At 32.9% G+C, this 14,014-nt stretch overlaps 1 protein-coding gene across 2 annotated transcripts in view; it reads left to right on the top strand.

The window, feature by feature from the left end:
- The first annotated feature begins 2,719 nt into the window (after window positions 1–2,719).
- LOC106620199 (scoloptoxin SSD14) overlaps window positions 2,720–14,014 on the top strand; it is a 39,393-nt gene continuing 28,098 nt past the window's right edge. Inside the window, exon 1 of one of the 2 annotated variants that reach the window (XM_036371835.2) lies at window positions 2,720–3,341. In XM_036371835.2, coding sequence (XP_036227728.2) covers window positions 3,271–3,341 — 71 coding nt within the window. In that variant the 5' untranslated portion in view covers window positions 2,720–3,270. The remainder of the gene's footprint in view (window positions 3,342–14,014) is intronic. The other variant, XM_036371837.2, reaches the window with a different exon arrangement.

Raw genomic sequence — 14,014 nt, forward strand, 5'->3', positions numbered from 1 at the left:
CTTAAAATTGTGTGGAAACATGGTCCCCAGCATACTAAAAATACGAACATCATTTAAAGAACTCAAACTGAGCGCTTGTCACAACAATTCAAATGCTTTTCTGAACTCACTTTGTCTATTTGTATAAAACCGTCGTATTTAAGTACCCATAAGTACGCTAATATATATATTATGTGGTGGTGTAAGTATGGAGCAGTCAATGGCTAGTTGGGTGCGCAAGTGGAATTTGAGACGCCATTAAAGAAGACCACTTGCGCAAATGTCACATTGAGATATACATTTATTATACAATATATGTATATTTTAAATATGTATTTGGCAATTTGGAACGCTTTAGATTAAGTACTGGCACATGAAACCCCGCTCGCCCAGCTGCGGCTGCTTGTCAATTGAAGCGCATAGGCCGCAAGTCAATACACAGCACTTCATAAGAAGAATCGAATTTAAAGAAAACACCAAATACGAACTATGTTAGTCGGAGCGCCAAGCCATATAAATTTGTAGCCCAGATAGTGGCAGGAAACGTGCGTGAAGCGTTTAGCAACAAGCGTGGTGGAAGAGTGAAGAGGTAACGCCATATGGAGAATCTCACATGACGCCATGCCACAAGTGAACTTATTGAAAATTTTCCATAAAAAAGAAAAAGTGATCATAAAAATGTATATATGTATGTATAGTTATGTTCAACAGAAAAGCAAGAGGAGCAAAGCAATAGAGAGAGAGCGCCCAAAAATAAGCAAACGTAAATAAATACAAATTTAGGTTTTCAGAAACTGAAATTAACAGCTAGTCAAGGATAATTGTAAAATTTATACTTTTATTTTATTGAATATATTTGAAAATTATATTTCAATTGTAAGTTAATCTGCCATACTTATGATATGTGCACTTACATATGTATACTACAAGTATATTACATTCATTCGCATTTATACATGAACTTCATTAGACCAAACAAGGAAAAAGTACCGTTATGCGGACATTTTTTTCGATTGGAAAAGCTCCTGTAAACTTGTCAATTAGAAAAATGTTTGGAAAAATCGGCTAAAGTGAGAAAGCAACATAAAATTCTTTATAAAAACTTTTAAGTACAGCAAGAATGAAAAGAAACATATTGAATGGAATATATGTAAGTGTTATAACGAGCTCGCCCACAGTCCAAGCAAAAATGTGTTTGATTTTCACACGAAAGCACATAAAATGGAAATCTGAATGAAGCTACGTTGTCTTTCGTATGAAAAGAAATTTTCTTTAGAAGGACCCTACTAAAGCATACTAAAGGCCTTAAAACTAATATTTGCAAAATGACCATGACGATACGGAGAGTTACGAGTGCGGAAAATAATACTTCAACAAAGAAGGGTAAATTGAAGCTATTAAATGGCGTCTCATCAGACCTAGATTTAAAAAATATAAAATACTATATACTTGTACATATGTACAATTCGCTTACCAATCGGAACAATGGAGGATCAAAATACTACAAAACATTATTTTAAAAAATGTTCAAATTATTGAGGAAATATATTTCCAAATATAATATAAAATATATATTTGCAAAAAATTTGAAGATATATCATTTTATGCTGACCCGAAGACCAAAATGAAATCCTTTTTTTCTTAATGATTTTACAATTAAAGTTTTTGAGGAATCAAAAAAAATTTGGTTCTTTAGTTTGGGTGAAGTTGTTCTAAAACTATGTAATGCCTGAAACTACATCTGCAGCTGGAATACATGTGCAGTAATTTTTGACAAGCAGATGATTACTGAAGGCAAACAATTCAAAAATACGTTAAAATTTAATAAAAATGGAAGTTGAAATGTTCAATGTTTCGGAGAGCTCCTGAAATTTTTTTCACCCAAATTGCTATTTTTATAATTTTTGTTTGATTTTTTGTTGGCGAGGAGGCGACAAGGAAGGACGATTAAGTTTTTGTGTGAAAAAACTTTTTGCAGGAGCACTATAACGTATATCTGCCATACGAATTGACCGATCTAAATCAAGTTCTTGTAAGGAATCTTTTGTATTTGTGAAGGGTATTATAGTTCTGGTGATACCGAAGTTTACGATTTTTCTTGCTTTGTTTTCTAATGTTTAATCGAAGTTTGGTTGAAAAGCAGTTGATCGCCACTGCGTATGTGTAATATTTCGTAATATCAAGTGTTCAGTATGTGTTCATAAATACACAAATACCAGCACATATCCAAAGCAATCGTATGAACAACAATAATACACAAAAACCATGAAAAAAAAACATAAATATATATATGTATGTAAACAAACGCTGCCGCCGACAACTTGGAGGTGCGATGAGCAACGTCTACTCGTATATTAGCGAAAAATAGCGACCTGAACACACAAGCTCTCACTGAGCAAATAATTGGCAATGGTGAGCTGGCAACAGGCAACGCGCGGGAATCGCGGTCAAAAAAGCTGGCCAATGTACAAATAAACAAAACCCATATAAGCGAGCGACTATGTACATCTGTATATACCTGCCTACCTGCATACATATCCATATATGTTACATACACACACATTCTCAAATAGGCAGCCGCTTATTGTTCACCGCTAGATTGATCTCCTACAAACACACAGCGTAACTGGATGCTGGAGCTGTTTGTTTAGTGTCTGCTGCCTGTTCAAGTTGTTGCTTTATTTTTGGGCCTTTGCCGTAGAAATCCATCGTCATAGCGGCTCACTTTCAGTTTCGTTGCGTACGCGTGCGGTGTTGAGCGGTTTCATATTTGCAAATCACTTGTGTGCCGGATACAGAAGGAACACAAAACTGTGAGATTTTCTAAGAAAGCGTAAAATGCCTCGAAATATTTAAATATTCTAAATCAAAAAGTTACCGAAAAGTCGCCAAAATTCTAATAGTATGACAAGTGTACTGGTGAAATATATCGACGCAGCGTCGCATTTACAATAACAAATGTGTGTTAAAAATAGATATTAAGAAATGATAATTAATTCTTAAGCACAAACGACGCGTGTCATCAACAATCAGTGTTTGCTAAAAACACACAGGCAAATACATATGTATGTATGTATGAAAATTAACTTGGTATACTTAGTGAAAATAGCAAACTTGTAGTCTTCGAACGCTTGTGCGTAGCATTCTATGCAACCTCGAATTACGCTTTGTGGAAGCGTGTCTGACAAACTAGTAGTGTATTCCATTAAAGTGTGCAAATTAGATTTTTTACTGCAAAGCGGAAATACTTAATTCCTGCAGTTAAATACAAAGCGATAGCAAAGCTTTGCGATGCATTCCACGGCATGCAGTGCCTCAGCTTTAAACTCGACGAACTCTACCAACACATCTTCTTCCAACACGTAAGCTTGCATTTTTCATATATTAACTAGTTATCTTTCGTTTTGCATTTTCGTGTAGAATGAAGTGTGAGAGAGCATAATTATGCACAAAATATTACATTTTCTGCACAAAATATAACAAAAGTTAGTTCACCTATACACTCCCCCGAATTCATCAATGTAGATTAACATACATATCAACAATAAGTCAATAAGAGTTGTCTTATTTTACATCTTGTGAAGAGAGTATAATAGTTTTGTTCATATACATACAGGGTCGCCAAGAGAAAAACCGGGCCCAGGGGTAAAAATGTGGGGCACCTTCCTTTCAGAAATATTTTCAATATATTATTAACTATCTTTCCACTTACTACTTCATTGTTTTTGAAGAATCAATCAAACCGAAGGTTTATGCTCTCATCACTTCTGTATTAAATTTGCTTTCTTGTTGATGTCGGGTGGAACAAATTTGTTTTGTACGATTTTAGAAATCATTAATATATAAATCAGTTCACACTTAGACTTTAAGTCAAATATTTTTTTCAGATTATACCGGAATAAATGAATATTGGGATAGCAAGACCTGACAGTTAATAAGAAGACAGAAACATCTCTTTCAATCATTTATTTATCGATATAATTAATGAAAAAACGGGTCTTTTGAAATCTGTTGACTCTATCATGATTAAGTTTTTGAACATGCAGTGTTAAATTATCCAATATTCAATTATGTGGAACTTATATAAATAAAGTGAGCTTATCGACCTTTGGCTGCAGCGAATGCGTCGATAATAGTCTCGAAATCCAACTTCTTGGTTAATTGATGTCATTCATGGTTGTATGGAGTAAGACGGGTTTCATAAATTACATCGTACACGTGTTTGAAGGGAATAGCTCTATTGAACAACATATCAGATACATCAACAGGATAATTTTTTACAAAATTTTTTTGCAAATGTGTTAAGTTAATCTTCGTCCATATCATGGAATTGCCAGAGAAATGACAGCGGCAAATATTCGCTTCATTCCACAGATAACTATGTAAAGTATGACGTAAAAAGTGTTTTTTTTAATTCAATTTCTTCTTCACTGCAGTTTTTATCTACTTCTTCATCGTCGCTTTTGTATTTGTTTTTTGCTAATGGTAACATCGTCACGACATGCTTAAAATTCCCTGCACTAACTTGGCATTCTGTATAAATTGCTTTCCACTGGTCACGCAGAAATTGCAAATCCACAAAAAGGTTTTTATATTTCTTCAGCGTCGATGGTGGCATTGATCTGCGAAGAACCAAGTTTTTTTCACTGATTGACCGAAAAAGTTATTGCTCGAGGACAGCATTCCGCTGAATCGACTCCAGCCAAATTCAGCGTGTAGGCGTCATTGAACTGAAAGAACTGCATACTTATTTTAACGTTGTAGCCCTATTCACGGCAATTTTCCAAAAGAATGTTGCAATTTTGCAATATTTTGCAAATTAAAGCGGCAATAGATTTGCCGGTTTATTCGTGACAATCTACAAAAGCAAGAATACGTTCCTCTATGTAGTAACATTTTTTCTCAGCATCGAGACGGATATAACGCAAAATAAATATACAATAGTTTGCCACAGGCCTTCTCGAGAACTCTGGGCCCGGGGGATACACGCCAAATTCCAAACCTTCCACCAGGCGAATACTGTTAATCAGGGTTATTTCAACTTAGAACAAGTAACTAAGTACAAAATTAATAAAATGAAGTTAACACGTCACCTATTTTTATAGGTGAATATGACACTAATAAGTAAAGTGTACTTAAATTTTCATTACCAAATATTTCACATACCTTTCATTCTTGCAAGTTTCGAGAGTATCTAATTACATCAGCACTTAAACTTAGGCCTTTTTCACATATTTTATTTGGTTTTAAAATTCGCTTCCCCAAAAAATCAATATCCTGTTTAGAAAAACTGAAGGAACGGCAATTCGATTGTTTTAAGAACTCTTAATTTATAAATATTGTATTGGTTTTTGAAAGTGAAGATTAATATACAATTAAATTAACAAAAAGAAAGAAGTTAACAATTTCTGTTAGCGAAGAATAAGTGCAATTTTTATTTACGAAAAGAATCTTTAACTGGAAAAACAATTTATATATGTGGTCTTTAACTGTTGTTGTTGTATTTTTCAAATCGAACAAGGACAAAACAAATTTTTAGAACAAATGTGCACGAAATTATTTTATTTTCTAAAACTATATATTATTATTAATTGACAATCAAAGACGAATTACGGGCAGAGATCATACTTCTCGGTGCTGGACGTAAGCACTAAAATATAGTTTGAAAGTTTCCAAAACTTAGCTGACCATTAATTTTGATTACAATGAAAGCTGTGGTATTCAAAACAATTTATACATATATTATATACCATTACGCTTGATAACAGGATAGTTATTTTACTTAAGAATATTTTGAAGCACTATAAGGAAAAGCTCCTTGACAACATTACTCAACTTGTGTCGTTGATCTACCTGTGGATCGAGCTTGGTATTTGCATGCAGAAACGCGTCCCCGCCGAAGCAGAAAAATGTATTTAGTTCATTGTCGCCTGCTTATATATTTATAGTAGGCATTCGAGTAAAAAAATAATTATAATTATGCTTACCGCTTTTAATTATTGAAAACATTTTGTAGTAGTTTTATTAAGAAAACTTGTTATGTTATAATTGTAATACCTTCTTCATACATAACTTCAATTAAAAAAGCGCCCTCTTTGAGAGTTTGTAATGAGCGACCACTCTTCACCTGTAACAATTCAATCGACAATGAATATTCTCAAATTCTGTGGAGACACCTATCCAACAGTAGATACTCGCTTGTCTATTTGTTTATGCCCTCGTGGTTACGTGTTAAGTGTATAAAGCATGTGGGAATTGACTTCATCAGATCTGATATGAATGGTTTCCTGCAGTCAAGTAGCGGTGACGTGATGCGGAGTATTCATATGTAAACACAAAGTTAAACTAATATAAATTTACAAACACCCATTTAACCAAAGTTAAAAGTACACCCAGGAAAAGTTTTCTGAAATAGACTACTTATGTATTTATATTTTCAAAGTTCGCTTGGAGATTTATGTACAACTATCGGAAAATACAAAATTGTATAATTATGTTAATTAGACCACCCAATATTTTTTTTATGGAGAGGAAAACGTTTCTGTATTCAGATTAGTCAAAACTTGTTTGAGAAACAGAAACATTATCAACTCGAGGTTGTTTCAGTACCTAGAGTAAGAGGTAATGTATATTTTATTATTCAGAGACGAATTTAATCAACAGTTGTCCGTCCGTTGAAATTTTATTATTCTCAAATAATTTAATCAATCGAAAGCGTTGATTATTTAAACATTAACTTTGATTTCGATATTCATTGTTCCCGATCGACTATTAGGTTTTCGGACGTTTACGACATTTCTTTTTTCCATTCTTAACAAAAATAGCAGAGGTAGTATCCCTTTGAGAACAATACATTGAGTTTGGATTGGATGAAATGATGAAGAAGGATGAAAATGTTTTATAGGTGGTGCGATATCTTCGCCAAGCCAAGAACTTTTCAGTCCATGAAGTAGTATGAAGTATGATATTAGGAAGAAATTCCATAAAGAAAGAAAGTGGTTCTCATTTTCAAATCTCGTCATTAACACTTATGCTCATTTTCATACAGCTTTTATCCTAATACATTTTAACAAAACCAGGAGCGCATATAACCTTTAGTATTACTAAACTTAGTTCCGAATATATATTATTCGGTTCACAACTTCGGTTGCCTCCATTTCATCAAATTATTATGATCCGTCCGTCACTCAACTTAAGAATTACTGTAGCCACATTAATTTCTCTGCTGGGTTTTGCTGCTTATTCGCTGGATGCACTTACAACAACACTTGCGTACACATCTACATATATATATTTATAATAAACATTAGTTAAAGAAGTGCGGAATAAAGCAGCTTATGTACAAATGTAGTATTCGTAAGTGGATCTGCACTTGTTGTCTTGTTTAGTTAAGGAAATTTATTGAAATGCATACATACAAACAGTTTTGCTTAGAAGTATGCGTTGAAAATACTTATTATTGTGAGTAGTTGTTATACACAACTTGTTGTTACGCACAACTTGTACATATTTTTTATGCATAAATAGAATTTTTAGCCGGGTGTTTCAGCGTAAAAATATGGAACAAAGTTCGGAAAATAGGCACATAAGTTATGGTCTAAAGAGTTTGGAATTTTTTTTTTAACTGGACGCCTTAATCACACTTAAGTTCTTACGCACTTGCACATGGAGTGTAACATGTGTCTTCAGGCATGTGCTTAGCCTTCACTGATCGTGCCGAAAAAATCGACGTTCCCAGTGCAAAACACATGGCGTGTTTTAATTGCCGTCTGATTAACTTATGAACTGCCAAAGCTTACCGCACATTAGAAACGACAGCAGACGCAGACGAATAAATTATTATATTAGAGTAGCGTCAGGGTCTCTGCCAAAAAAGCACTAACATAACTTAAGTTAATCATAATGAAGTCGTACATCCTCATGTTGGCGAGGGAACCCATCAAATAAATTAGCTCAATGACAAGTTCAATTATTTCGCTTGCGACCTTATTAAACTGTTGATGCTGTCTATGTTTAAAACCATACTTTTTGTTTTCTTTGCTTAAGGGCTCATATTGCATAACATCATTCCCACATATGGTACACAACTTCGCAGACGGTATATGTATTTCCACATCCGATTCTCGTCGCTAAGTCATTTAATATTAAGAATAAATAATCTCTTTCTCACCCTTGAAAAGTTGTTTCGTGTCTTTAAGCAAGGCATGGTTTAGCATATGTGAATAATAGATACATACATATTTATCTAACTCTATATATGATTTGTATTTAAATATTATTATTATCGTTTCGCCGCTCACTACTTTCTCATTGTCACACCTTAAACTTATAGAATACATGCAGGCATGAGTGTATAGGTATGTATGAAAAGTGCGCAATATTAGTGATTAATTCTCATTTGGTAATTTGAATACAAAATTAAACAAGTAAGGTGAACTGAATTTTAAACAGAATCGAACATAAGATACGTTCGGGTAATTCAAATTTAGAAATTGTTGAATAGTATGCTCGTTAAGTTGTGAGACTACATCATATATACAATTTTTAGCTTCTCCAGGTCCCTTGTAAGGTATGTATTTGCTCCATTTGGTAGTTTACTTACTCGCATTAATCTATCTCATTTCTACCTTTCTACAAGATACAAGATGTAGATAGATTTCCTATGTTCAATTAAGTACTAGCACATTTACATTTCACGGACCCAAAACCAAATTTCGTATATATGGGAACATATGCCGACAGAGATGATTGAAATGAAATATACGAGATATATCGATTGATATTGTTTAATCTTGAGAAAGTTCGTTTTAGCTTTAGCAGAAATTGGCTGAAGTTAGTGCTACCAATCTTTTATTTATTTTATTGAGGTTAGCAATGTTCTTATGTTGGCATTTGCTATCATGAAATATTCATTCTCGAAATGTCATCGGGTAGGTATGTTCGACCTGATATAGCTCTAAAATCGTTTCAACATTTTATAAGGATGAGGATTTTATCTATGCTGACATCATGCGACCGAAGCTATGCATGTTCATGTCGCCTCTTCAAAATTTGTGTGCCAATCAAAACAGCTCTGTCAAACCACCGAAATGACAAAAAGTTTATTGCTAGCAATGTAAGTCATGAAATGTATTAAACATCAATTGCTAAACATTAGCAATGTGCAGTCTCCATCTGCAAAATTGCTAGCAATTCAGATTTTTATCAATCTTTAGTTGCCTGTCAAGATGCCCCTATATGTGTTCATGCACCATATTTAATATTTGCTGGAGTTCTAGCATCTACAATATTTAGGTGTTATAAACATCGGTTAGGTGCATCGGGTTACGAGAGTATAATAACAAATAGTGGAAATGCCATTCATCTCAAAGATAAATTTGGTAAACTAGATAAATTTCAATATTTATCAATATCTCCAACAAGAAAATTCGATTTGAAAAAAGTATGAAGATCTTTTCTACTTTAACTATGATTACTAAATCCTCTCCTTTAAATTATGTCATTTATGAACTCATTCGGACAATCTTCCAGTTAGACCTAATATCCAATATTTTTAATCAATACCAAAACAAAGAAGGTGAAATCTGTACAAAAATGTTTTCTTTGATTTTGAATGAAATCAAGAAAAATAGTATTTTAACTAAAAATTTCCAAATTTTATTTGTAAAATAGCATTATTACTATGCTATGAAAATATTTTCACTGCAATTATTGTACTAAAAAAACTTCTTTAGTTTCATGCTGACACTAATTTTTTTATTTTATAATTTCGTTTTTATCTGTCTTAAAATTCTCAACCAAGTGTCAAGACACTAACGTTAAAACTACTTAGTATTTTTCCGAAAACTCAATGAGCATATAACGGAAAGTATCTTAATTTCCAACTTAAAGCATCGTAGGTGTGGAGGAATAAATATTTAAAAAAAATGAAAGTTTTTTAGACAAATATTATATCAAAACAGTAAGCACTATAAGCTGTCTTCGATTCGACGAGCGTTGTAGAGTAGCGAATTGGACCACCTATACCAGATGTTCAAACAAACTTTTTTTCTAAGTTTTAATGTGTGATTTTCACAATAGTAAAACTTTTCTAAAATAGTCGACCAAATGGGAATGTCATGACACTATGACATACAAGTATATTTTGAAGCGAAATACAAAATATAAGAAGAGCAAGCATAAATAAGTTCCTTATATTTTTATTATGTTATTTACATAGAAATAATATTTAATCGTCTTAATTTGTTTATGTTTTTATAATTACATTTAATCTTATTAACCCAATTATGTAATTTGTTAACAAAAGGTGATGTCATTGCCAACAATAAATCAATTGTGTGTCCGCTGCGCTAATTGTTCACTTCGTAAAACTAAACTCTCGATCACAGCCAATCGTTGTAGATCAGCATCATCAACACAATTGCTCTTTCGATCGTAACGAAACCATAGAACAATAATTAATAGAATATGCATTCAACCAAACAAAGCAATAACAACACACAGACATGAATGAGCGGAAATTCTCACACCATTATGATTAGACGAATTAAAATTTTTCAAAATAAGTGCAAGAAATTTTAGAGCAAGTAAAATATCGGTAACAAAATGCATCAAGAATATCAATGCAACGCCAATATTTATTATATACTTACATAGGTACTACATATGTACATATATACAATACAATAAAATTAATGGATATAGCGGTTGTGAAAACACAACAAGCGATACATTTAAAAGTTTGATATTATTCCAAAGTATTTCTCCAGTTTATAACGAACCATAAACAGTAAGTTTATATTTAAATATCAAGCGAAGCACAAATAATTTGTGGCCCTTCCAAACTTTAAACAAGTTTAAAGAGAAATTGGGAAAAAACTGGCTAAAGATTGAATATTATTTTGGATGATTTTTAAACTTGATATACAAAACATTCTTTTGAAAACCTTATCAGCAAAATTGAAAATAGAAATATTAGGTTTATAAAAACTGCCTTCACTATTGACAAGGTTATTCGCCAGTAGAGTGACTAGCTGTCTTCGATTCGTCAAGCGTTGCTCTCCAGCGAATCGAACAAACTATACCAGTTGCTCAAACTCAACACTTCTGATGCAACCCTGCGCTAACATGTCTTCTAACGAATGCGCAATAGTGTTATGATCGTTCTTTTAGTGGAAAAATTATTTTTTTCGGGTTAAAAAACTTTATTTCAACCCTTTATTTTTGTTTTCTATAATTTACTACTATAATTGAGTTTAAGTATCACTTTGTAAAAATACATGAAAAATAGAAATTTGTATTTTGTGATTATTTGTGATTTGAACCATTTACAATAGGAAAACTGATCTATAATATGCAAAAGAAAACTTGGTTGCATTGAAAATCGGTTATAACACTTTGAGATATTCGCATACTCTCTTGTACGAATTATACTCGATAACTTTGTTGTTGCCTTTACATGTAATTTTTTTTTGACTAGAGAGTAGGAACGAGCAGAGAAATGGCGAATCAAAGACAGCTACTATTGAAAAGCTTTAAGAAATACGCTTGTCACATCGTGAGATCTATTTTGGTTCAAACGTGAATGTTTATTGATTTCATACTCGTAAATTAGGATATATTGGTATGTAGTGGAATTTATGAATGACTGCAAGCGTGAATGACTTAACTCACTTTCGCCCATTATTTAGCTTCTTGTGTATAGTGATCCATTTTTGGTTTAAAAAACTTCAATTTTTCTCGATGTAAGGCACTCCAAATATTTCATATAATATTTAATTCAAATATGTGCCTGATCGCTAATACATGCGAAATGTTCTGCTAGATTGCCACAAATTTACAAATTAAATTAGATTTCCAAAATTATTAACGGTTAACCTTGACCATTACATGATTTTTGCCATTGTTTACTAAACATAACGGTTAAACACATGACAGCATGAGAACAATTTAAGTAACATAACCAACCACATTGGTTTGTAGTAATTAGAAAAGAATACTTACCAAAACTTCTTGAATGATGACAATGACCTTTTCCCAATTGTTGGTTTTCTTTCAGCCAGATGTTAGCAATCTTGCGCTTTTTTTTAATATTAGGTGTAGTAAAAAGGCTTTGCATGAAATTTAATGCTTTAATTATTACTTTTCGTATCCAGCCATATTAAAATGGTTCCAACGGTTTTTTGTGCAATGTTTATGTCCTGGACAATCGTAATCGATGTTTGGACCCGGCGATTTCCATTATTTCATCGATTTTTTCGATAATTGAACTTCCAGAGCGTGGTGCATCTTTCACATCGAGTTTACCGGAACGGAATAGACGAAACAAAAATTCCACATGTTTAGCTGTTACAGTATCAGGTCCATTAACTCTATTCACATTTTCAGCCGCCTGGTTTGCGTTTTCGTCCTTATCGAAGAAAAACTGTAAAATATATCTATTTTCTCTTTGACGAGCGCTCAAACAAAAATTTTTTAGTACGAAATGTCATCTTTTTATCACCATCTAGCCGAACCCGATCGGACTTACACAACGCGAGATACAGATAAATAACGCCATCTATTGGAAAAACAAGTAATGAAGGGCTAAGTTCGGATGTGACCGAACATTTTATACTCCCGCAAAGTCAAATGGTATACTCGTTTCGGCAAAAAGTCAACTATAGGCACTGGGGTCCACATATTCACTACCTAGGGGCTTGAATAGTTTTGATTCAATCTACATACTTTTGATCACAAGGTGGCATACTTCAAACGCATTATTCACGCAAAGTTTCACCCCGATACAGTCATTGTTGCTTGAATTGCATAGTGGAAAGTGAAAGAATCAGATGGAATTTAAAATGATGTTATATAGGAAATAGGCGTGGTTGTAGTCCGATTTCGCCCATTTTCGCACTATAACATAGAAATATTTAAATAATGTTATGTACCAAATTTGGTTGAAATCGGTTAAGCGGATCCCAAGATATGGGTTTCACCTAAAAGTGGGCGGTGCCACGCCCACAATCTAATTTTGAACGCGGTTCCTATAAAGTCATCTCTTACCATCCTAGAGTTAAAATTTAATGCCGCTGACTTGTTTAATGCTTGGTTTATCGCGCTTATAGTAATTTTTAACAGTACCGTTATATGGGGAGTGGGGAGGGGCCGATTTCACCCATTTCACACCGTCAATAGAGGTGCTAAAAACATTTGCTTCCAGTGAATTTTGTTATTATTTAGCAGTTTAGGAGATATAAACATTACACCTATCAGGAGGCGGGACCACGCCCACTTTAAAAAATTTAACTACAGATGCCCCTCCTTAATGTGATGCTGTGTACCAAATATCAGTCTTGTATCTTATTGCGGAGCTCAGTTATGGCAATGTATTTGTTTTTGATTAATGGCGTTTTGTGGGCGTGGCAGTGGTCAGATTACGCCCATCTGCAGTACCAACCGTCCGTCAATTAACATCACATTTCACAATTTTCAGGAGAAGGAAAAAATAACTTGATTATATCTGACAGAAAAAGTTTAAAACTTTGTACATGTATAAGTATGTTATGTAATATGAAATCGTATCGAATCAGTATCAATAAAAAGCTTAATTTTAAGTGTTAATATGTAAATATGCTATTTCTGGTGTTTTTAGTATAAATATACATATACATACATATATCCGACTTTTAAAAAAGCTCATTTTGTTAATAAATTTTGTCCATAATTGAGGAGCGACTTGAAACCAAACTTAGTAATTTTTAGGGCTAGCTAACTTAATTAATTTTTAAAAATTTGTTAGTAAAATTTTTAAATTTCAAATACTTTATAATTATAGATGATTATAATATCAAGTTTTATGTATCATAATTACAAATTGAAACTAGAAGAAATAAAAACAGGGAGAATAGATTTGAAATCTATGGAAAATAGTTGTATAAGAATGGGTTATAAGTTTCATTGACCATACAATTTTTGAAAGCTTTTAGGTGTGTTTAAGTTATTTATAATTTAATTATTGACAATTAAGCCGGATACCTATCCTATACGAATA

Source organism: Bactrocera oleae, chromosome 5 (assembly GCF_042242935.1).
Source record: "Bactrocera oleae isolate idBacOlea1 chromosome 5, idBacOlea1, whole genome shotgun sequence".
Taxonomy (NCBI): Eukaryota; Metazoa; Arthropoda; class Insecta; order Diptera; family Tephritidae; genus Bactrocera; species Bactrocera oleae.